We start from the raw sequence: 26,507 nt of genomic DNA, 5'->3' as shown, positions 1-26,507 counted from the left end.
TTATTAAACTTAGAAAAAATAAGATATAAAAATTAAAATGTGTAAAAATAAGGTAGGTACAGTACTGGTAGTAAATTTTTCAAAGACCGAGCTGGCAATCTTGTATGAAATGGGTACTTAATAAAATGCAACAACAATAAACGCATATTAGCACATATTAGTAAGCGCATAATATAACTTTAGAGGATATGTATATTTTTTTAAATATTAAATTTTGTTTATATATTTTTTTTTTATTAATCATTAATCAATTTTCCTAAATTCATAGCGTGAATTTAGGAAAATTTAATCAATAAAAATTACAAATGAGTTCATATAAACAATTATTTGAAAAATGTATCCAATGAAATTAAAACTTGTGATTACCGTTGGGTTTATCTAAAAGTTGTTTGATTTGTGATTTGAAAGTTTTGTAATTTTTTTCAGTTTTAATTTTATCCGGAAGGGCATTAAACAATTTTATACCTTGATAAGTATAATGGTGTTGACCAGCACTAGTTTTACATTTAGGAATTTCTAAGTTACCACGTGATCTAGATCGGTTACTTATTTTTGTAGAAATTGTTGAATTGAAATGGTCTTTATAATTTGTAACAGTGCATTCTTTTTTTAAATTTTGTTTAAGCTAAGAACCCTAAACGAGTCAAACAGCTCCGTGGTTGGAAATATCGATGGTTTTCTTAGGATGACTTTCAAAATTAACCTCTGAACATAGACATATGAATATTAGTAGACCTGCCCTAAGTGATTAAAAGCGTATTATCCCCACTCCCCATACCGGTTCCATTGGAGCCGGCTGTGCTCGCGTATGGCCTCAAGTGAAATTTGAAAACGTGACGTCATCATTCTTGTGCGAACTATGGTCGAGGCATCATCGGTTCATTTTACGAAATAACACGGCAAAATGTTGACTTGTACTATGAAAACTTGTAAAAATAGATGTGAAAAAGAGAATAAACCCAATTGTCGTATTACATTCCATATATAAGCATTATTTTACTTTATTTTAAGCATATTCACATCGTATAATATAGATCAGTTTAAGAAACATATACTATCACATCGAGAAACGTCTGGACGCAAAACACAAAGCTGGTTGGTTGCTGGGAAGTAAATTATGAACATTTATAAAAGTGTCTTAACTAAATACTTAAACGAAATATTCGACTGTGAAAATAAAACCGAATTTTTTTGCCGAATTTGGACTTCGCAAATTTGTTCATAACGTGGCGAGTAATTTGCGCTCCCATGTAAAAATGTCTATTCATTCAAAAGCAGGTTTTACTTTTAAGAAGTAAATGGTGATATTATAATGCGAGATGCCTATTTACTGTCAGATTGATTTATTGACGAATCACAGTCAGCCTTACTCCCTTCCTTCTTCAACAGTTGATTTTACCCCTCGCCATTATCTTCTCGTCTATTAATTCCTATGTCTGTGCCTCTGAACCCTTTCTACAGGTGAAAGGTTAGTTTTGAAAGTCCCTCCCCAACCGATTATACCATATTGTAATATGGATTAGGCAAGAGAAAAATATATAATTTTAATCATATTATATGATAGGATGTTTCTCAATCTAATGAATAAATAAATAAGTTTTCTTACTCTGGTTGCCGTATTTTGGACTTGTTCGTTCCATTTTAAGTTTCTATCTACTATGATACCCAGATACTTTATACTATTTTTGCACGTTATTGGTAAACAATTTACACTACCGCATTCTTTTTTATTTTCACCTTGTGATGAATGGATTTTAATGGTAATATTGTTTTCGAATTTTTTTTCCTGCGAAGAGAATGGGATGAAATATGTTTTCTCGGTATTTAGTGAGAGACAATTTAGTTCGAACCATGTTTTGAGTATGTTTATATTGATATTGGCTATCCTCATTGTTTCCTCCCATGATTTTCCTTTTGTGATAACTACAGTGTCGTCTGCGTAAGATATGATATCTCCAACAATGGGAAGAGTGAACATTTGATTTACATATATAATAAAATCATGTCTTTTATCAGGACAATTATTATTATAGTAACTAAATTATAATTAATTTAAGTTAGAAAATTCAGAGCATTGTTGTAAAATTGTCCGGATCATTTTGATACGAAATAATTCGAATGAATTATTATATTTTATTTTTCGGGATTTTTTAAATGATTTCAGAATTTTTTGGTGTTTTGCTCTTCCACCCTTCGTACTGGCACGACGTATGACGAAATGTTTAACGGTGCTGTAATAAAAAGGTTAACTTTTAAAAACTTCATATTCTTATGCATACACGCCAATAAAAAAGACGAATAATACTAAGCATCGCTCGTCATGGCCTGCTGAAGCCTTAACATAACCAATATCCACTGTGTCTTGGATATTGGTTATGTTAAGTTTTTGACAAAGTTAACCACAAAATTCTCCTCAATAAACTTAGAAAAATTGGAATAGAGGATAAACCATTGGAATGGTTAAAGAGCTATTTAACTAATAGAATTATATAATTAAAAAACAACTCGAACTTATCACATAAATTCATGGCTACTAGCGGTGTACCACAAGGGTCGCATTTAGGCCCAATACTTTTCTTACTTCTTATAAACGATATTGTTACTGTTTTCAATAACAATGTTGAAGTGTTGCTTCGCCGATGGTTTAAAACTATTTAAAATTATAAAAAACACTATCTGACTAATTAATTTAAACAAATTACAAGATTAATAGATAATAACTTAATTTAAGTTTATTGCATTTTATGCTTTATTATTTGTGTTATACTGTGGTTTTAAATTTACGTTGTGATCTTTATGTAAAAGCCCAATAGGGCGTTGATAAATAATTAAATAAATAAATGTTATGACATTGTAAAAACCCGTATTTTGTTTGTTATCAACGGTTAAAAGTAATAATTTTACGTTATTTCTTGGTACGAATTCACAGATCGATTAGAACGGGGTATCTCCCAAAGGTCAGCAGATAACCACATTTACTGTTAATTTTATTTTCCTCGTGAACAGTTGACTGTTAGCTGGTTAGTTTTATTTATTTCTATTCTTCATCCCGGTTGTGATATTATATCAAAATGAAATTAAGTGCGGTTTTTTTTATTACCATATCATTATTTGTTGTCTCATCTGTGAAATGCGAAACTCTGGACAATGTGGCTTACTCCCGATTCGGCTCTTGTAGAACTCACAAGTAAAAACAATTTCTTTATTTACCTTACGTTTGCACGCATTCGTAAAATTTGATTGATGGATGTACCAGCTTCGTTGTATTTTCTTCCCTTCCTTAAAAACTACACGTTATGTAAATGAAATTGAGGTTATACTGGACCTCTCAGGAAGAATGCCAGCTCTATTTTACGCAGTCTATCTACCACTTCTGTGTCCTGTATATTTATAAATATATAATAAAAATGTTTGTGTTCGCAGGGCGTCAGACGATGCACGCATCAAGATGCACGTGCAGCTCGCGGTGCCCATCATGGGCACGGAGAAGCCCAAGGGCTACCTGGGCACCGTGGGCATCGTGGGAGGCTCCGTAGAGCAGACGGGGGCTGCCTACTTCGCCGCCATGACAGCTCTCAGGGTAACTAGCTTTATCCAAAACCTAATACTTGGTTAGGCAATAAGTTTTTTATAGTATTTTATTATTTCATTACTATCAAATGTTTTAAAATAAATTGTTGAGGTGATATTTCTGTGCCGCCATAAATAAGTAGGTGCCTACTTATCATTATCATCGCCGTCATCCTTTGGATAGTCCTGGCCGTATCTGGCAAACGCCTCTTCTCCTGTCAGCAATTCTTTATTTACCCTAAGTGCACGCTGGGCAGAACCCTGGGCCCCAGATCTCACAGAAAAGAAGTATTAATTTTGGTGTTTTCCTGTATGTTTTTTGGATTTCAAAACGATCCCCCAAACATATTGCGGGGCTCCCAAACTCAGTGCACTCTAGCTACTCGCCGCCGGATATGAAATTGAGCCCCTCCCTATGAGTTTCTATTCTGAACGGATAATATTGTACGCTCCTGCGATAGTCTCCAGGACTTCTGCCGTCGGTTGTAAGGCGAGCTGCTTTTCTTGAAGTCCTTCGTTTCTTTGCGCAGGGATACGCACAGAGATAGATTGATGGATGAGAGATGGTTGTTATTAAAACACTTATGTTTTAGCAGATTGATTTATTGCGTTTTCATTCAGATGAATTTGCAATGATTCTAGTTGTTAGCTCGGAGGCTTTAAGGTGTCGAATGCAAGCGAATGTTGTAAAAGTAATGATACAAGAATATGAGAATGATTTGACATAATTGCATACACTATACAATACACATACACAAAACTGAGCATAGACAGATAATACATAGAAAAGATGTCAAGAAAGGTGACACACAGAAGCGAATCTGATGTAAAAGATTCTACACATCGATATAAGAAAAGTGACGTTAATTTTAAATGATAAATACGAAAACATGAAAAGAAATATTTAATCAGACAACACAACACTCAACAAATATTACTTTAAAATCCCTCTCAACCTTCGCGACCTAAATAGTTATACTCGTATTTGACCCTTCAATAAAACTTCCTGCAGGCACAATGCACACTTTAAATTAAAATCCTATATTCTTTCAGATCGGAGCTGACGCCGTCCACATATTCTGCAATAAATTAGCAGGCCCCCCTCTGCAGGCCATGAGCCCTGACATCGTAGTCCACCCCCTGCTTGACATTAACGTGGAAATCTTCATTGCGAAACTGAACACTATGGACGTCGTGGTTCTCGGCCCTGGCCTGGACAAGGAGCCTCACTCTGCAGCCACCATCATTCCAAGAGTCGTACTGGCTTGCAAAACGCTAAAGAAACCTCTCGTTGTAGACTTGGATCCTTACTTCCTGACTCAAGCAGTTCTTAATCAGTTCCTTAAGTATCCAGTTCCAGGCGTGGTCATGATCGTGAACACCGATGAATTTGAAATCATCTACAAAATGATTAAAACTGCTGGATCATACAGCGATGCTCATCTTTCTTTAGACTACGATAAATTAGGTGAAAACTTCATGGTTTACCGAAAGGGTTGCACGGATGTGGCAGTCAGTCAGAATTCTGCGTCTTCCTGGAGTTTGTCTGAAGGCGGATCTCCCAGGAGATCATCAGGGCAAGGACATATGATTGCTGGAGCTACAGGAATCTACTACTACTGGGCCTTGAACACTCTTCCGACGAATTTGACCACGGCGAACGGGCCAATGTTCCCGGCGGCCGTAGCCACTTACTATGCGGCAAAGATGATGAGAGCTGCTAACAGTGCGGCATTTGCGGAAAAGACGAGGAGTGCTATCACCACGGATATGTTGGATAAAGTTCAAGAAGTCCTGTACGGAATTTCAAATATCATGGAAGATAGTAACTAATCTAACCAAATAAATATTTTTTTACTTACACGCACATGTAAACAATATCTTAATATTAAAAATTTAAAAAAAAAACTAAAGAAAAAACTTTCGACCATCGTATATTACTTGTTGTTCCTTTTGCATTAATAACGATACATGTAAGAGTAGGCATAAGAAAATACCTTTGTCATGTTTTTTTTCTAGATTCTTTTTGCCATGAAGTGGTGAATCATTTAAATTTACTAAATTTAAAGTTACTGTTCTTTAAACAAATAGAATGGCGTGATTACAATTTTTACCTCATATGGGTTTTTAAAATTTTACCTGGCTATTATAGATTTTGAGACCTTGCATTTTTTCGGTGGGGAAAAATTTGTTACCATTGGAATTAAAATTGCATATTTGTACTCATCGTATTCTTCATCATCAGCTCACCAGCAGCAAACCGCGGCCATATACTACATATATACATTCCTACATACTACATATATACATTCTTCTGCAGAATGATCTTGATTCTCTTGTCAAATGGTCGGAATTAAATAAATTACCCTTCAGCATCCAGAAATGCAGTGTAGTTACATTTACAAGATCCAAAGATACATTTCTATTCCATTATCACATTAATAAAAATATATTAACACGCAAAAACGAGATTCGTGACCTTGGGGTGATCTTCGAAGCAAATCTCTCTTTCAAATCCCACATATATGACATTGTCTCCCGCGCCAACAAAATGCTTGGATTTGTTCTTCGTAATGCGAGATCATTTACTAATGGAATTGCAATACGGAGAACATATGAAGCACTTGTCCGCAGTATCCTGGAATACAGCTCCATTATTTGGGCCCCTTCTGAACAAAACCATATCTTAGAAATAGAAAAAGTACAACAAAAGGTTTATGCGTTACCTGTATATGAGGGAATATACATACTATCCATTCCTGTATCCATCCTTGTTCTTAACAGGAATGCTCGATTTCAATACATTAGAAGCCCGCAGAAAAATATTTTTAGGCAAACACTTTTTTAAGTTAATCTCTGGTACAATACATAATCCGCCTATGTTGAAAGAGGTTAACTTTTATGTCCCTAACAATTATACTCGAGGGAGGTCCCATGCACTCTTATATGCTCCGAAAGCGAGGACTTCTGCCTATCAGAACGCGCCAATACACAGAGCGACTCAACTGCTTAACGATTCTGCATTAGCCATCGACATTTTCAATGTCACCTACAGACAATTCAGTAACTATCTTATAACGCATGTGACAAAATAGTAAAACTGCCTGTGTAAACTTTTTAATTTGTAATCTTCTCCATGATATATTGGTGTATAACCGTTTCATGGAGAACATGAAAAAATAAATAAATAATAAATACGTGTCTGTTTGTGTTATGTTGGGATCAGGAGGGAAATTCAGCTGCACCTTATTTTTGGGAATTCCTCCGGATTCGCTTGTGGAATGAGGACAATCGCAGAAAATCATATTCAGGAGGAAACGACCATCTGTCAACTAGAGACGGCCTTCGGTATATGGTGTCTTAAATTTTGAGGTGTGTGATTATGTATGTCTGTTTTAATGTTAATATATACCCATGGGAAGGTAGGGAATAAATAAACCTACACATAAAAAATATGAAATAACATATAAATAGATATATAAACGTTATATATTTGGGAAGGGAGTCGGGAGATTAGGAAATACCTAATGCTCGTTGCATAAGCAATCGTCCGCGTCAGAATCTGGGTCAGACCAGATATGGTCGTGGTCCATCAGGATGTTTGGGTAGTCTGTGAGTATTTCTAAAGGTAAAGTCGCTCGGGGAATTATATGGCCCAATTTATCGTTTGAGTTTATTTTTGTCTGAGTGATTTGTAAAAACGTTCAGTCAGCTGTGTGTAAAGTAGTACAAAGTCAGTATTTGTTCTCGGTCGTGTAGTTTCTTCATGTTGGTTGGAGTTGGTGTTGTATGTAATTTTGATGCAAAAATTTTGAAGTGTCTGTAGTTTCGTGTGGTCCGTGTGTGAAATTCTGCTCCATACAGGAATCGCATAGGACATTACCGGGCGAATAAGCGAGTAGTAGATGAGGAGTTTGGTTCTGGGAGGTAGCGGGTTTCGTCTGTTGAAAATGGGCTTCATTGCGCCGATCGCCTTTAGCGTGCGTGCGTCTTGGCTTGGTGAGATTTCGAGTTGAGGCGCGAGTCCATAGTCAGCCCCAGATATACGACTTCATCCATTCTATGACGTGTCCTCCCACTTCGATGTTGAATTCAGGTGTTCTGGTTTATCGTTTCCTCATGTACATGATGGCTTCGGTTATTGCATCATTTAGCTTCTGGCGACATTTCTTTTAAAACTCTACACGCGCATCGAGCAGCTCCTGTAGGTATATAGCGGCCATGTTTATCTAGTAGGAAATAAGCCGACGTGGCTCAGTGGTGCAGAGCGTCTGACCGGACATCAGAAGGCGCGGGTTCAAATCCCGCCGGCGGCATTTATTTTTACTCGGGAGATATTTTCAATTTGTATTGATATTACAGGCGACTAATTATTGCTTATAATAATTTGTTATCCTTTGTGCTATGCATAAAAAACTTGTCTTAAAAACATTAGTTTATCATTAAAAAAAATAACAAACACAGGTCGTCTATTGATAAAAATTCATAAAATTATGCGACTATTTATTAACTATTTCCTCATTTCTCTGTTTTTTTTTTTTTCAAATTCTCGGTAAATCTTTAAAGATGTTGACCGCTTATATATCAACGATTTCTGACATATTAATTTCTTTCGGGAATTGAATTTTGATTTTAGTTTTCCCAATTGTATAATAATTGGAAGAGATTTTTAATAAATTAGCAACATTTATTTTTCTCCGTGTGCCGTCGCGACGTTGGGACCCTGGGCCTGGGCCTTTCGGGCCTCTAACGGAAGTCTGACCCTGTTTTAAAAATCTACCAGTTTTAAAAAAAATAATGATAATCACTTGAATATAGTAGGCAGGTGAGCACCTAACAAGTATGTACTGGATTGCCGCCGAAAAGGTATAAATTTGATGTCATTGCGGGTAATGGTAATTGCCGTGGGGGGAGGGTGAGGGATGGGGGTCGTAGGGTTGGTTGGAATATCATCGCGAGCGGAGTTAAACACAACGCAAAGGGTGGCGGAACAGCCCCCGGTCAATACGGCCAGGAAACTGTTGTGGGTCGTAGGTTAGAAGGAAACAACGAAACATAATAAAACTAAAAAATATATTTTTATTTGACTTTCAGTTGAAGTACTTAACGTTGCCCGGGCTTTATTCAATTTTGAGGGGTAGGTTTGGTTTTCCGAATGTAGACAGAGACCTTCCTGCTGTTTTGAAAGTCAAGTGTGCAAAATTTCATCAAAGAGTATAAATATTCTGCTATTAGGGGTGAGAAAACTGGAGAGGGTGAGGTTATTACAAAATCTCATGTAGATAGTAACCTTAATGTTTTGAAGGTCAAGTGCTCAAAATTGCATCAATCTCGAAATAAAACCGTAGATTTAGATTTAAAAAACAAAGCCACGCCTCCCGCCTCAAACTCTATAGATATAGTTAGTTGGTTATTTATTTAAATAGGTAACAAGTAATACAGTTTACAATAAATAATGATTTATGATTAAATTAAAATTAATAGTGTGGATTATGGAAAGCAAAATAGGTAAGAAACAAAGAAATATAAAAATAAAAGTGTATTCACTACGGAATCGTGAATTCATACATCTCAGTAAAGTGATTAAAACGATTCGTTTTATAACTAATAAGGAATCTTTAAACATGTCTACAATATTTCCAAATTTATTGCTAAAATGATGTAGTCTATTTATAGGTATATGAGCTTCATAGTTGGTTTTAAAATTGTCACAGAAAAATGTTGCACTTTGCCTCCTATTTCTGGTCGGTACGTAAAATTTTATTTTGGCGAGAATTTCCGGGTTGTCAATGCAATTATTAATAGTTTTATTTAAAAGTACAAGGTCAGAGATGATCCGCCTATCTGACAGCGTTATTAAGTTAAGTTGTTTCATCAAAAGGACATAGTTCTGTTGATATTTAATCGATATGGGTACCTAATACATCGAAACTTATCTATGGGTACTTTTATAGTCCGAGTAAAGCATTGAAAGAGAAATGCTATTTTTTTAATGTTGGGGATACCGCATGAGAGTCCTAAATGAACGGAACCAGCGGAACTATGGCATCCCCTATCGGGGAATATTGTGAGGGTTATACGGCTAACTGGCGTGGGGAGAGAAAGGAGATGGAGACTCGTCTGATCTGGTCACCACACATGGCTAAAACCCATGTAAAGCAAATTTTCGGGCTATCCCAACGGACGGATTGCAATAGTCATACATTATGTGAAAATTCTGTGTTTGTTTTACGGGTAATTCGATGAGGAATGCCGTGTTTGTTGAACCGGTAGTTCGATGGGACACAGATCCCTTCTACTCCGCCGTACACGGTTATTTGAATTTTACCATAGATAACGTGTTGTTTTAGAAATTTAAATATTTCTACAACTACTTTAGATTTGCTATTAACTTTTGTTTCCTCTGTCCTACACTCTACTCTACAAATAGATTTCTTGAATATGCTCGTATATCCATTCTTATCCTAAAGATACACCTCACTCAAAAACCCTAGATAATTTATTTTTTATTTATTCTTAAATATATTAGATTTGCTATTAACTTTTGTTTCCTCTGTCCTACACTCTACTCTACAAATAGATTTCTTGAATATGCTCGTATATCCATTCTTATCCTAAAGATACACCTCACTCAAAAACTTAGATAAATTATTTTTATTTTTTATTTATTCTTAAATATATTAGTATAGTATACTGTCCCCCACGCTAGGAGTTCACCTGTGTTGAGGAGGACTTTTTCAATTGTAAAGTTATATAATAGTAAACAATAAACAATACAGTGGAGTTAGTTACACAGAGAAACGATAAAAATTAAAATATAAAATCGATTTTTACATAGTTTTAACAACAACAAATGTGAAATATAACGAAATTAAATATTAAAAGGATTGTAGCCAGTTCCATATATATGTGTTTTTTGTATTCTGTAAGATTAGAAGTTTTATATTGTGTTGGAAGTGAATTGTATAGTTTTATAACCTGGAATCTGTAGTGTTTTTGTCCAAAGGATGTGTTGGTTTTTGGTATTAGTAGTTGGTTGCATGTCTTGTTCTTGTATTGTGAAGTTTTAAATGTGTTTAGGTTCTTTTAAAGATAATAATGATTTTACATCATTATTTGTTGTTAAATTAGTTTATACCTGGACCCATTTATCATAGAAACGCCGCAATAACACAGGTGTTGTAAAAGCGACTACTTCTTGTTAGCTGTTAGTAGCTCGCTAGCCGCGCAGGTGAATGGTCTACCGAAGTCTGAAGATCAATAACAACCTTGTGGAGTGCTATAACCGGTACAGTCTTCAGTATCGCGGTCAGCGTCGGTGCAGAAGTGCCTACGTCATTCTGGGGGCTCTAGTCACTCAGCGTGGGTGGCTGCTCGAAGTCGTATCCCCTTTTCGGGAAGTCATAATTCAATAAATGAGATTCTTATATGAAACAAGTTCGAAACTGTCTAGACAGATTCTGCTTATGATTAAATTTAAAATAGTGCAGTTGTGATCAACCAAATTCAGAAGTTAACTTAAATAAACTCTATCTAAATTTTAAAACAAAATAAACATTATCTTAGGTTTGAAAATGAAAAACTAAATAGTTTTTTAAACGCTTTTTCCGTTCGACCAAATTCAATACCTACAATTTAAGATGTATATAAAAAAAGAGTGTGAATCAAATGTAAGAGAAATAAAATAGAAAATGTATTGCAGTTGTGAATAAATTATGCTATGATCTCATCATTGAGTGCAAAATAATGTAATATTATATTAGATCATACATCAACTTTAATGGGATGGTTGAGATCCACTGTATGTTTACAATCTATTTGTTGAGTGCTTGTGTCATCGGACAGTAAAGAGGTAGCATTAGTCATGAGGAACAAAACCTTTATACCTGCCATATCGAGCTGGAGGGGGCAGTCTCCAGGCGGGGGCGGACAGAGGAGGGCCCTCGCAGTCAAGATGAACAACTTCTTCGAGGAAGACGGCTCACAGGACCCAACAGACGCCCCTGTGGGAACCTGGCCCCTGAAAAATGAAAAAAGACGCCGTCCACGAAGACCTCGTCCTCTAACAGCCACGTTAGAACGGCCCAGACTTCTAGATATCGCTCTGCAAGGAAAGATAGACATGTCTTTAATGAGAAAAGAACTTCTTTCTATTTACACATTGATGAGAGTCCCTCTCGTTGTAAAGCAACCAACAAGACAGATAAAGCGACCAAAAGGGGCAGAAATCTCAGACGAAAGCCTAGATGACGAAAATACTGCTCCTTTGAAACCTAAAGCCAAGACTAAGAAGTGCCCAAAAAACAATGAAAGCATTCCTAGTATTGTAATAGATGTTCCACACCCCCAAAAGGGGTCTGCACGAATCCCAGTATTGAGAAGAGATAAATCACCCTTGAAGCTTGTCACAGCGATGGGACGCAACGTAAAAATTCGCGCGAGAAGAAAAATAGATGAAGCGTTTTGTGGTCCGATAAGTCGTCCAATGGCTCAACCATGTGACTCCTGCGGCAGGGCATCTCGTCCTGAGAGGCTGCACACCCACCCGCCTCCTCCAAGTCCTGTATCTCCTGCTGTAATTAAAGTGATCAAGCCTAGTTCCTCAGCGCGGACGAAGAGTGAGGATGTTAGCAATGTTGTGTTCAGAGATGGCAAGGTGCAAGGGACTGCGGCCAGCGTGGTGGACAGGAGGAGGCGGAGCCCTGTGCGCAGGGTGCCCCCCGAGGGGCCGCGACCCAGCAGGGCCGAACCGGAGCCCGAGCCGCATGTTGCAGGGGTGCCATTGCTGTGTTCCTACTGTGGGAGGAGATTCGGCAGTGCATCCATTGCGATACACGAAGCTAAATGTCGAGAGGTTAGTATTCATATTGATTTTTTTGTTTGCTGGATTTATTTTAGTTTAATCACCTTTTACTTATATGTTAAGCACGTTTAAATTATTTTTAGTTCTTTATCGATTGTTAAGTATCTTCTTCACAGAGACATCATTTTTAAATAGGCACTGTTTTAGTAGGTATGGTAGGTAGGTATTGTATTGTATTGTATTGTAGAGTCTATTGCCTACAATATCACTTGGATGTCAAGATGATGGTTGAGATACTAAAGAAAATAGGTAAGGGAAATAAAATAATAGCATATTGTGTACACGGTTGACATTTGTCACGTGAGAAGGGTTCGTTTCTACGACTCCAACAGCTCGGCTGTGGAACGATTTGCCGGCTTCTGTGATTCCTGTTGTTTCTTTTTGCTCCTACAATATGGGTCACCGAAAGTCCCATGTTCACTCCTATTTTTCTTCAAAAAAAAAACCTGCCAACGATGAAAATATTTTCCATCAGGGCCAAAATGACAAATATAATATAGATAAAAAATAAAAATATTGCGAAATAAAAACCTTTTTTTACCTACAAATTCCATACAAACAAACGTATGCAAATATCTTGACACCAGTGCTCACAGTTAGAGAGTGTTATGAATAGAGACCGGATTATATGCAACAAAAATAGCCCAAAATATGCATGCAAATATGCAATAAAAATAGCTAAAATATGCACGAAAATCCATAAAAAGGGTCAAAATATGCAACATGAAATAATACAGGAAGTTGTATTTTTACATATTTTTTTTTATTTTAGTAAGCTATTAGTTTTCAAAGATAACAATTATATTTTCGAAAATATCAATTATAAAATGTATTTAACAATAAAATTTAGAATTTACCTTTTAAAACGTATATGACTAAGTACTGTTCTAAATGTTCTGTAGACAAATTGTGTCTACGATCGCTTAATATATTTTTGTAAGCGGAAAAGGAACGTTCTACGTCTACTGATATGGCTGGACAGAATTTAAATTTGGGTGCGATTTTTGAACTTATTGTTCCGGGCAAAATTTCACCTGCCCCGTTGATGAAGTTATCAATTTGGCACAAAGGTTCAAACCCTGGGTTATTATTCAGTATGTTTTCAAATTTTTCTTTGAGTTTACTCGGGAATAGCTTTGACAACGAGGAATTCATAAGGCGAATTTCCTTCATAACCTGAATAGATGCATTCAACGCCAATCCATGAGTTTCAAGCGTTTTTATACTTGCAGGTATGTAGGCGAAATGAGTGGTAATCATAGCTATTTTTTTTTTAATACTGGCGTCGTCAAACGATTCTTTGCACTGGAAAACTGCCAAAGCCTCTGCACTATCGAAGTCATTGATAACACCCTTGATGGCTTCAAAATGTTCATGGTAAAACATCGCAGCTTCGATCCATGTACTCCAACGTGTTATTACTGGCTCAGGAGGTAAAGGGATATATGGCAGTTTTTCTTTGTAGGCCTTTATACGAGCAGGCGCCTTAAGAAACACTTTCTTTGCTGATGAAATCAGGTTATTTACATTCGCAAACGTGGATCTCACTTCTTCGTCGAGTCTGTGAATTCCGTGAGCAAAACACGTCACATGAATCAAATTGGGATAAAATACTTGGAGGGCTTTGCCTGCTTTGATCATATAGGGGGCAGCATCTGAGAGTAACACATACACATTTTCATCCGCAGAAGATTCAGGAAATATTTTTTTTATACCCTCATTCACAAATCTGGCGATCGTAGAATGATTTGCCTTTTCAAGTTCTCGGAAGGCCACCAAATAGGAAGGTGAAGGTTCAAGTTTTAATGCACCAACAATCAAATTTGCAATTTTTTTTTTTTTTTTTTTTTTTTTATATATACAATAATATTATTATTGGGTTTATAAAAACAGTTTATTTTTAAACAAGTTCTGCTGTGTAATTATTATTACGCGTGACAGCTGTTTCGCCCTCTGAAGGCATTATCAAACTGACAGTTTGATAATGCCTTCAGAGGGCGAAACAGCTGTCACGCGTAATAATAATTACACAGCAGAACTTGTTTAAAAATAAACTGTTTTTATAAACCCAATAATAATATTATTGTATATATAAAAAAAAAAAAAAAAAATGGAGTTCTACAAATTAAACTTAATAACAATAAACAAATTTGCAATGTAATGGCCGCAAGTGGCGGTGGTTTCGTCAGCTGAAATTCATATGATGTTATCCTTGAGTTCATTGCGTATTTCTCCCAGCACATGTAGATAAATTGATGGTTTGTAATTTTTACGTAAAGTAGATTCATCCGGTATATTTTGATTTATGCAATATTTTCTGAGAAAATCCTTCAAGGCAGGATTTGTCAGTTTGTATAGAGGGATATTGCTTGCAAGAAATGCTTGACATAGATCCATGCTAAAGTGATTTTGTTGTTTACCTTTGGAGGTTACTTCACTGTTACTGCTACTTGCCACTGTAAAGACTTGTTATCGTGGGCCCTTCTTCTGCACTCCTGCGATATGAACACTGGTTTTGACATCCTGGTCTATTTGAAACTTTTTTGTGCTAGAAATGTTTTTCTCGCAAACTCGGCAGTATAAAACTTTTCCGTCGTATGTAAATATTCCAGGATATTCAGCTATCCACGTATGGGCACTTTTTTATCAGGAGGCATGGTTCACTTTCACAATGTACAACTTCGTGCAAACAAACAAAACACTAGACGAAACTCTAAAGAACAGCGCGTGCGACCAGTAAAAAACAAAATTCGCAATTTGAATTACCATAAAAATATACCAAATCACCCCTCATACGAATGAATGAATTGTTTTCGGCAATTATCCGAATTAAGCCGAGTAGGCGCGAGCGCAGGCGAAGATGAGAGAGGTTCCCCCCCCCTCCGGCCGCCGGCCGTAGCGATCAGTAAGATCAGTTATCAGTTCTTCGCTCAGCTTCGCTGGCCGCGCGCCTTGCTATCTGACGTCTATAGTGTCGCTATGTGAGGCATCTGAATGATATCAAGCGTAAATATGCAAGATCTCAAATTATTTGCTAAAATATGCAACTACCGCTGAAAAGGGTCTAAATATGCATTTGCATATTTGCAAATGCATATAATCCGGTCTCTAGTTATGAAGAAACAAACAGATTTTCTGCTTTGATGCAGATCTCTGTGCGTTTATGCTATAAGTATGTCGATAATCTCCTAACGTAAAGATGTCTCCTTACTATGTAGGTAAGTAGGTTCTTCGATTAGTAAGTGAAATTTTTATTAATGTAATAATTATTTAAATAAACATATTATGAATGGTGCTTGTTATCTATACAGGATGTCCGGGAGTTAAGTGCACTACCTGGTACGTTATCTTTACAGAGGTAAAGTCCACTAACTGGTACGTTATCTATACAGGATGTCCGAGAGTAAAGTCCACTAACTGGTACGTTATCTATACAGGATGTCCGAGAGTAAAGTGCACTAACTGGTATGTTATCTATACAGGGTGGGTGTCCGGGGGTAAAGTGTACTAACTGGCACGTTATCTATACAGGATGTCCGGGGGTAAAGTGCACTAACTGGTACGTTATCTATACAGGGTGTCCGGGGGTAAAGTACACTAACTGGTACGTGATGGTAGAAATAAAAAAGTTAAATAACTATTTCCAAAATTGCAATTTTTTTCATTTACAAAAAGTCATTTTACGTGTTTATATAGTTTTACGACATATGGCATAGGGGACAAATATAACGAATAGGATATTGTAGCCAAATCCGCAGAAAGCATTTTCACTTTTTCAATATGTACCCAGTATGTACGTTACGAAATTATTTTAATTTACGTGATAACCTCGCGGTGAGTGTTTATAATTATTGAGAAACAATACTGATCACTGTGGAGCTGATAGGGGTAAACGTAATGGCAGAAAGTGTGTCGATGTAATAGTTATTTGTCATAAGGTCGGTGCCAATGACGCGTATGTGCGCAAAAAACAAAACCTCAGTCACACAGCACACCGTGCCGTGAAACTTGAAATGAATATATTTTTCATACAAATATAATGTATATACTATATTTTTGCAGAGGAGAGATACATCGCCGGTGAAGGGGGCGCGCCCCAGTGAGCCCCACCAGCCCCCGCACAACCTCACCTACCCCCGCCACTCCATTTCCCCCCAGAGGAGGTTGCCCTCACCAGTCAAGAAGTCGGAAGATCAGGTAAAATAATTATTACTGTATATCGCAATGTTACTGTTACCAAATATCTACTTAATATCGAAATTAATTCGACTCCGTGTCTCATCCCACTGTAAAGATATTTCGTTAAGTATTCCTCGGTCGTACCCGACTTTTACTATTCAAACAACTTCAACACTCCTGGCTCTTAAAGGTGTACGAATACATTTGCGAACCGAAACGCGAACCGTACCACGAATTACTGGAAAGGAACGAAGCAAATACAAGCGGCGTTTCGCGCCATTTGCGGTTGCTTCTTTTCTTTCCTATAAGTTGAGGTTCAGTTCGGCATTTAGCCTCGCGTATATACAGGATTTTCCAATAAGAGGTGTTATTTTGAATAGCCCGCTATTTCTGTAGATGTTACTTTTGAAGCTGTCATTTTTTGACATTTGACAATAAGAAACTACGTCATTAATATAAATGGAACAATACACGCTTCAACAACGCATTGAAATTATTAAAAATCACTTGAGTGAATCAAATGCAAATCATCTTGAGTGATGAGGCCCATTTCCACATCGGTGGCTTCGTCAACAAGCAAAATTGTCGCATCTGGGGCTCGGAAAACCCAAGAATTATTGTTGAAAAGCCTCTCTATCCTCAACGTGTGACTGTTTGGTGCGGTTTATGGTCCGGCGGAGTCATTGGACCTTACTTTTTCGAAAATGAGGCTGGAGCAACAGTTACGGTGAATGGATTGCGCTATCGAGAGATGATTAATGATTTTTTATGGCCGGAATTGGATGGTATTGATCTGGACAACGTTTACTTTCAACAAAACGACGCTACGTGCCACACAAATCATGCCACACAAACCGCAACGAAACCATTGATCTTTTACGATTGAATATCAAAATAACACCTCTTATTAGAAAATCCTGTACATACGCGTAGCATAAGAACAAACTCTGAAATTTTTATCGTAATCCAAATAAACACAAAAAATCAGTACCTTTACGTATTGGACAGTTAGGATTTGGGTGACGGGTTGGAGATAATATGTAGAAGATTTTGTTTTGCTGTTATAAGTTATAAGTAATGTAATGATTCATTGTTTTTTAAACGTGAAATCCTTGTGGTTATTTTGATTTTTCAACACGATTTTAACAATATTCCGGTACCTACCTACCTATATGAAGAACGTTAATAACAATAATTGTCTTCGAGGTGTTTTTTTTTTCAAAGTGATTAAGATTTTTCAAATTATTTTTTTCTGTTATCTGAGCACACATAAATAATAAAAGAAACATTTTTTCACATATAAAAAGTCGTGCATTTGGGAATGGATTTTCATCCTGTAACATTAAACGTGCTTACATTCTTTGCAAGTAAATAAATATTATTGAATATAATAAATACCTAATCCGGTACCTGAGTGCTCCATCATTGAACAATCTGCCGTTTTCACTTATTTTAACTTCAATTTCAATAATCATCTGCCTACTAATTATTTTTAAGACCAACTACATAAACCATTTTCAAAAAACATTTTAAAAAACTAATCACCGAACATACTAATTGAGGTTGTCTGTGATGTGCGTTTATTATTCCTGCTTGAAATCTGGCTCAATGAACTCAAATTTCCTTTGAATTTACGTATCGTTTTAAAATTAGAATCTGTCTGAATTGAAGATTTCAGACAAGCGACAAAGTACACCTATAACGTTATATTTTGAACAGAAAATTATTTGAATTGCCAATTTCAAAATTGGAACTGACAATGCAAATAATAACTGTCAACAATTCAGACTATCCTTTGATTTTGAAAGAGTTTTGAAACTCTGGCGAAGTCGGCTAGTTCGTGAGTGGTTAATTTATAGTTAGTACTTACCAGACAACCAGTGAACCAGTATGCGTAAAATAGTTAGGCATATTATTCTTAAGGCGATGCACTACGTCGTGTAATATTTTAAATTGAGCCGCTATCAATAACAACACTTACGTAGATGGCAATAAGGTTTAAATTCCCGCTTAACACCATCCGCCTGTTTTGATTTATGCAAGAAAAAAACATGGCCAAAAAGTGCCTTTTATTTTATTTTCTGGATGTTCATAAATATTTAATAACTTAATTTGCCACATTATACAATAAAATCATAATCGAAAATGGGTTCGTAAGTAGGAGAATTTGAACTTTAAAGCAGTTTTCATAGGCCTTATACATTATTTTTTTCTGTGCTTATAAAAAGACTTATGTAAAAAATACTCGATTATTTCAAAGGCCAAGATGTATTGTACTCGCAAAATTTAATTAAAGCATCTGAAACATTTCTAGGCGACCAAATTTTCAAACCAAAAACACCTGATTTTTCTTTACTACGTATGGAATCGCCATATTTATCGCCTTATTTTAACCATCTACCCATCTCCTACCCCTCTCCAATACCTTCAACCTCACAATATACCCCAATTGGGGATGCCATAGTCTCACCGGCTCCAGACGTTTGGCAGCAATTGGAACTCTTGTGAGGTATTTACATTTCAAAAAAATGAAATGCATACTTCTGAGCTAAGAAATCCGAGTGTAAAAGATGCCTGAATAAAATAGAACGGGTGAATGTACAAAACAATCAAAGTTTTGCATAAAAATATAACCAAGTCGACGAACAACATGAGTCTGAAAATGGACGGTTTGTCCCGCACTTGGCAACAGCCTTCATAAATTTCACAAACATTGCCAAAAACACGATTAGTTTAAAGTATTATTAATGTTCATGTTTAAAATAAAACGTTCCAAATATAAATAAATCACGACTTGTTTTGACTTTGAACTTCAAGTTTAGTGCTTCACGTGTAATTCAAGTTCTAGCAAATGTATTATAACAGGGCCGGACCAGAGGCGGATTTATCGGTACCTACTCTGAATGAGGAACACTAATGATATAATGAATTATATTCAAAATGTTCTTGCTTTACGGTTCATTTTTAAATAATTATTAAAAGAAGATTAAAAATAGAATAAAGTCCCGGATTTAATTAACTTCTTTAAATTTTGTATACCTGCGAGAGCTTCTCGGTTCAAAATCATGTTTAAATGTAACAATACGAGAACTGAGCATTTCAAACACTCAATTGTACATGAAGTTAGTAAAGATATCGGATCTATTTAACTGCACTGAATGTAGGTACAAGATGGCTATACTATCGTATATTTTCAATCAATTCTAATTCTTCCGAAATGTTTTATATAATAGATGCATAATACATTTGTAGAAAGTAGAGAAAAGTCGATATGATCTAACGCTGGTTAAACCTTATGACATACAGCAAAATAATGTACTAAGGAATTGTTTATCTTTAAAAGACCTACAGAAAAGTCCACAACGTTATATGTCTATCTCCTAATGATAACCTCCAGCTACGCCAGGAACACGTCACCAATAATATCGCTGACGAGATTGATACGAGTTTCAATATATCTAGACCTGCTATTTTCTTACAAAATGAAGATGAAATGCGGCTAGTAACAAACACTCTTATGTTTCCAGTAAATTCTTAATTCAAACTTTCCTCATGTATATGACAAAGGTATCTAAACATTAAAAATATATATTACATGATCGGGATAAACTATAAGACCGGGCGGCGCGTCTTCGTATTCAAAAGTTGGGTAGAATAAGACTGAGACCAACTAAAGTAGGAAGTCTGGGCGCCTGACAGATTTTAAGATGTGTAGTGATTAAGTCAGTACCGTGCCATAATAGAGAAACGACAGTTTGCAAATAATGGCTTCCATTCTTGTGAATACTCGTTGTTATTGTTATTAAACAGAGTGGTTAATGATTAGACTATTTTAAACGGTAAAGTTTAGTTAGCGACAACACTAACTTCGCAATTTGGCTGTTGCGCGCCCAGACCTCTGTTCTAGTCGGCCTCGAATTTTCTCTGCGACACATAACATTTTCGGGCGGGAAACAACTGCATTGTTTGTAAAAAAACTAATTTTCCGAGTATTAACAAATGAGATGTTATTCCTTGGTTTTTACTAGCCTTTGCCGAAAAATTAAAACACTTTCACATCACACACGAAGGATTTTGGCACTTTTTTGATGCAATTTACTTAGAGGCAGCACACGATCTTAGGCGTGACAGCAGACAGTTTAGTTCTAAAACCGCGAAAATCGAATTTAGTTTGCCAAACGACGTAATTTTTACTTGCCACTTTGAGATTTACCAATTGAAAAAAAAAATCTTCAATGAAATATTTAAAATTATAGTGTTCTTCGAAAACGCGGTTAAAAAAGGATATAAGTGTGATCTATTCGATTTGAAAGAAAACGGCTGTCACTATGTCTATGAAATTGATTATCTATGTTTCATATCACCAGACGTAAGAAAAAAAATAGCTGACTTGGGACACACGGACACATTTCTATCGGTTTATATCTTCAGTATAAATTTATGAATTTTGTAAAAAAAAACATCCGTAATTTCTCGAATGGTAGGCCATAGAATGATTGTCCTACCCTGACCAAAAAATCACCCCCTATTGTAGCTAATGGTCCTTCTTTTTCATGCGAGATATGAACACACGCATTCGTTTGTCGGGGTGTATCAAAATCACACAGAATATCGATAAAGCTGTAATTTTACACGCAAATACTCGTACGGACCACGCACGTGCGTGCGGAGAATGAATACGCATTTTTTTCACACGCCTAATCTAATGTTGGCGGGTAAAAAATATGGCGGCAGTGATTCGTAAGGAAAATTTTCCATTTTACTTCTTGTAACATTCCGGCATATTTACATTTTCTTGATTACAAGTATAATATTACCTACGCGTTCTATTTATTTTTTGTTTTCACTTATAAAATGGAATGGGCTCTGCTACACGTACACTTCGGAGCGGCGGTTACCGCGCTTTCTTTTCTTCGCGACGACCTGGAGTGGTTCGTGGCCCGTACGTGTGGCAGAGCCTAATGTCAAATAGTCAGTACCTACTTAAACTGGGTGTTAATATGTTTTGTGCGTAAGTATCTATTTTATACATATATAATCTTTTTCATAATAAGGAATGCTAGTTAAATTCTAACATACTTGTCAGTATTTTTTTAAAGCACTTTTCATAGCTAATTCCCAAGATATTTTAATATCCTTAATGTTAGTTTTTCATTAATTTTATTTAATTCAAATATTGAAGACAATATTAGTGATTTTTTAAACGAAAATCTGAAACAGAAAAATCAGAAAAGGAAACGGTCACATCTGGGACACGAACCCAGGACCCTTTTCTTTCCGGGACAATGCTCTACCAACTGCGCTAATGGGACCCTATCCTACTCGGTCACTTTTAACTGTATCATACTTCGAATAAGAACTACCAACATTGTCTTCATTTTCTTCACCGCACATTTTTATTGGCAACTATCTTTATGTATGATCGCAAGATTCAACCCGAACTAAATGCAATCTTAGACAGCGTCTTTTAGATAAACCTATCTTATTGTTTTTATTTTTAATGTGCGACATCTATTGACTTTTTCTACAAGTCTAGAAATGAATTATTATTTTTCGGAATTATTTTTTATTGAGTAAAACCTCAAATTGTAATATTTAAATATTGAAGACAATATTAGTGATTTTTTAAACGAAAATCTGAAACAGAAAAATCAGAAAAGGAAACGGTCACATCTGGGACACGAACCTCAAGCAATTTCCTCGTCAAATGACGTCCCAATAGCCCAGAGGGTACTTATGACGTCAGAACTCGCCTGCAACCTTTACATACATATGTTTGGTCATTGACTGTCATCTATCTGTCTGTAAAATTGTTTTTTACATACCCGTTCCGGTTCAAGATAGTGGTAGCGTTGGATACAACCTTTTATCATATTTATAAAGTTCACAGGTTGTGTGAAATCGTAATAATCAATAATATGGTAGGTAGGTACCTGCTTGCCTGAAGAATGTTTGAAAAAAATAATTGTCATTGAAATGAAGAAGTGAAATTTCTCCGAAAAAATTGTGTAATTCCTTATTTGAAATTTTAAAAATGTTAAGTAAAATATTTATGGTTTCTACTAATTAAGTATGTAGGTATTTACCTGCTTAATTTTCTTATGAGAATAACTCTAACAAAGTACGTACCTACATATGTATTTTGAATATATTTCTATACAAATTTGTTGTTAAAACTGTACCTGATTCATAATTAATTTTTAACTAATCGGTTAAATTTTTTAATTCGTCTCTTATTTAACCTTTCTTTTATAGTTAAAAACTATTGGAGGGTATTGATTTTAAAATCTTCAATGTCATGGGCTCAATTCAACCACAGTTTAACATTACGTGGATTATCGATTACAATTTATGACAGCATGTCACCGTAACATAACATGTTACGTATTGGGTTGTATAATATTTTTCGTGTCTATAATCATGGCCGCCCTAAGCCAAATGGCGCCTAGCGCGGTCAAATTCTGGCGCCCCTTGTCAAAAGCCTAGGTAGGTGATCACTGTATTCAATAATCTTCGGAAGATTTGTATGTTTGTGTAGCGCCGTTTTAATAAAAAATAATCTCAAGCACGATGTATTAGGACTGTTAGGTGTTAGGTATTATTAGCTCCTTTGCAATTCGATGGACTGCTCCAGTTGCGCCCGCATAAGGTCGGCCCTGCCTATAATCTATAATCTAGATACATTTTATAATATGTAGGTACATCCTACATAAACGATTAGGGACATAGTGATGTCAAAGGTTCTTTTAAAACGTGTTCATATCACGAACGTAGATAATAATTTATTGAAAATAAACCATCAAAACACGAGGTGAGCTAATTTTCTTTGAAAAACGCTGAAAAATTGCTGGTAGATATATGATCTGACAATTTTTTTATGATATTTGTTGACATGCCGTTGGAAGATGAAAGTAGTTACATTGTGCTGAATTGTGCAAGATGCTGAGTATTTTTCATGACGCCAAAGTTCGGCAGGTTTTCATAGGAAACACAAACGGAATTTCTGCTTTCTGAGATACATTTTAGATTCAGAATTCAATATTTACCAAAAGTTACAATTATAAAAAAGCTACATAAGTACCTAATATCTAATGTCAGAGACACTGCACGATACTAGATATTTTTGACATAAAGATGTATGGATTCTGTAGGAAAGATGTATGGATATGTATTTGTAATATATAAAAAAATATGGTTACATTTATAGATACATATTTATAAAATATTATATTTATGGTTATGTATACCTAAACAGCAAAGAGGAGCTCTTGTGCCTGACAAGAAAGCCACGATTCTTACTTTGGTAGTATGTATGTTATAATATGTTTTGTTATGTATATACGTATTTATAATTTTTATTTATTAATTTTTTATTTGTTCTGATTGCTTTATAATACAGCGCAATTCAGAGGGGAAATTATTGTAGTTGTTTTATGGCTTGGTAAATATAATGCTTTTGCATTTGTGTTGTGTTAAAGTTAGGTTATTAAATTGATTTCCATTTCTCATTAGTATATTCTCATTACTGTAACATAGTTTGCACAGGATACACAATTCATCTAATGCAAGGGATACATCAACATATTATAATATTACGGAGAAAAAAACGGTGGTATACGGTGTACGGATAATAATGATAATGTCAGTAGAAAAAAATCACAAATTACATTTCAAATTCCATTGAGTAAAGACAGTAAATAAATTATTAGGCATGCCCTCACTATTCTGTACCGAAATAACTACGGACCATAGATATAGGTACCACTCACTATGTATTACGGACCAAGGTTCGTAGAAATTGTGCTACGGACCTTTTATAGTCAGTAGTCTTAAATCATTATGGCAACACCGATGACGCGAGGGTACAAAAATAAACAAATCACCCGAAATAAAAAAATGTTGCGTTGGTACTTACTTGAATAATTTAGTATTGAATTGGGTAGGTACCTACCTACAAGTACTTCAACCAGTAATAAAAATTGATAGAAAAGTCAATGTTTACGTTGGAAATTGGAAAGTATATTTTTTAAATGCCATAGAAACGGGTTGGTGACGTCAATAGTGCCACTTGATGTGTTTTTTTTTCCCCACGTGATGTTTGACAAATGGGGGGCGTTTTAACGTCACCCGCTTCACATGAGTCACACAAGGCGATATTCATTAGTAAATTGATTCATGAAATTATTATGGTTTGAGAAAGAAATTTGGCTAGGAATTATCATTTATAAATTAATCATTTTATATTTTAATATACCACCACGCTATTGAAAACATTCACGTTCTCAAAAAAATATCGAAGAATCCTAATGTAAAATATCCAACTGAAAAAAATCCCAGAAAAACGCCCCTCCCACTACCCTCACCTAATAAAATCTAATCATTCTGTACTTGCATCATTTTAAAGTTAGTTTTAAGATTGCTGGGACCGATTGTAAATAAATAAAAATCTGAAAAAAATACGGTCGCATTTAGGACTTGAAGCCAGGATCCTCGCCTTGCTGGGGCGCCGCTCTGCCAACTGAGCCAATTATCTGCTCAAATTTTCGTTGAGGGCGATGCACTGCGTCATGTAATATTTTAAATTGAGCCGCTATCAATAACAACCCTTGCGTAGATGGCGATAAGGTTTAAATTCCCGCTTAACATCATCGGCCTGTTTTGATTTATGCAAGAAAAAAAACATTGCCAAAAAGTGCCTTTTATTTTATTTTGTGGATGTTCAGGCATAAATATTTATTTTTTTTTCGATCATTTTATAAATAACTTAATTTGCCACATTATACAATAAAATCATAACCGAAAATGAGTTCGTAAGTAGGAGATTTTTAACTTTAAAGCAGTTTTCATAGGCCTTATACATTATTTTTTTCTGGGCTTATAAAAAGACTTATCTAAAAAATACTAGATTATTTCAAAGGCCAAGATGTATTCTACTCGCAGTATTTAATTAAAGCATCTGAAACATTTCTAGGTGATCAAATTTTCAAACCAAAAACACATGATTTTGCATTAGGTACTACGTATGGCATCGCCTTAAGAATCGCTAATATTGTCTTCAATAATAAGATATTACAAATCTGAGATTTTACTCGTTAATTATTTTTGAAAAAATCATGTAATAAATGTACATGTGAAATTAATCGCTTCAAAACAAAAATTATAATTTACAATTCAGGAAATACAGTGCAGTAGGTAATGGATGTGATACGGTGGTTGACTTGATGAATAAATTAACTATTCTATTTTCTGGGACCATAAAGTAGCTATGTAGGGCAGCAGGTCAGCAAAGCTGTTTTTGCATAGTTTCCTAAACAATTTTAGGTTATATTCGGAATTTTCCGCACATTATAGTGAAAACTACCCATGGACACAGATATTTCGAGTAGATAGCTACTGATTTTTTCGGACACAGATTATTACGGACATAGAAGTACGATCTCAGATTGTTAAGCATCGATGACACGGGGCTAGTTTACAAGCTACAAGCCAGCGAGTTCGCTAGGAGCTTGTAAACTGGTCTCGTGTCATCGGCTTTTTTACAATCTGCTAGTGTACTATCCGATTGTAAAAAAGCAGCGAGTAAAATAAAAAGACGGGCTAATTTACTCGCCATTCGCTGGCGTGTTGGCTTATAAGCCAGTTAACTAGCCGTGTGTCATCATCGCTGCTAGGAACGAGTTGCGAGTATCTTTGCGTTTTGGCAGTCATCTATCTTTTACTTTCTAGATTCTTATATTCCATGAAGTGGTGAATCATTTAAATTGACTGAATTTAAAGTTAATGTTCTTTATACAAATAGAACGGCGTCATATGCGCCTCACAATTTTTACCTCATATGGGTTTATTCAAATATTACCTGGCTTTTATAGACTTAGAGGCCTTGTATTTTCTCGGT

General features: G+C 35.6%; 2 protein-coding genes and 1 non-coding gene across 3 annotated transcripts in view; all 3 read left to right on the top strand.

The window, feature by feature from the left end:
* Window positions 1–2,990: 2,990 nt before the first annotated feature.
* Window positions 2,991–5,494, top strand: LOC149418783 (ATP-dependent (S)-NAD(P)H-hydrate dehydratase-like). Its single transcript, XM_089639001.1, has 3 exons — window positions 2,991–3,020; window positions 3,424–3,580; window positions 4,624–5,494. The coding sequence occupies exons 2-3, from the start codon at window positions 3,449–3,451 to the stop codon at window positions 5,401–5,403; spliced, it is 912 nt and encodes a 303-aa protein (XP_089495127.1). The 5' UTR covers window positions 2,991–3,020; window positions 3,424–3,448; the 3' UTR covers window positions 5,404–5,494.
* A 2,319-nt stretch (window positions 5,495–7,813) lies between these two features.
* On the top strand, window positions 7,814–7,886 carry TRNAS-GGA (transfer RNA serine (anticodon GGA)). Its single transcript has one exon. It is a non-coding gene; the product is annotated as a tRNA-Ser (tRNA).
* A 2,670-nt stretch (window positions 7,887–10,556) lies between these two features.
* Window positions 10,557–26,507, top strand: part of LOC149418781 (uncharacterized) — a 63,618-nt gene continuing 47,667 nt past the window's right edge. The window contains exons 1-2 of the mRNA XM_089639000.1: window positions 10,557–12,424; window positions 16,496–16,630. Of these exons, the coding sequence (XP_089495126.1) occupies window positions 11,435–12,424; window positions 16,496–16,630 (1,125 nt within the window). The 5' untranslated portion in view covers window positions 10,557–11,434. The remainder of the gene's footprint in view (window positions 12,425–16,495; window positions 16,631–26,507) is intronic.

This window comes from Hesperophylax consimilis, chromosome 13 (assembly GCF_061612785.1).
Source record: "Hesperophylax consimilis isolate HC1 chromosome 13, BYU_Hcon_1.0, whole genome shotgun sequence".
NCBI classification, from domain to species: domain Eukaryota; kingdom Metazoa; phylum Arthropoda; class Insecta; order Trichoptera; family Limnephilidae; genus Hesperophylax; species Hesperophylax consimilis.
Note: the sequence above shows the minus strand (reverse complement) of the source record. Positions and strands in the feature narration are given on the sequence as shown.

Coding starts and splice junctions, on each gene's coding strand:
- LOC149418783 (XM_089639001.1), top strand. CDS start 3,449: ATGCACGTGCAGCTCGCGGTGCCCATCATGGGCACGGAGAAGCCCAAG. Junction 3,581..4,623: donor CCGCCATGACAGCTCTCAGG/GTAACTAGCTTT, acceptor ATATTCTTTCAG/ATCGGAGCTGACGCCGTCCA.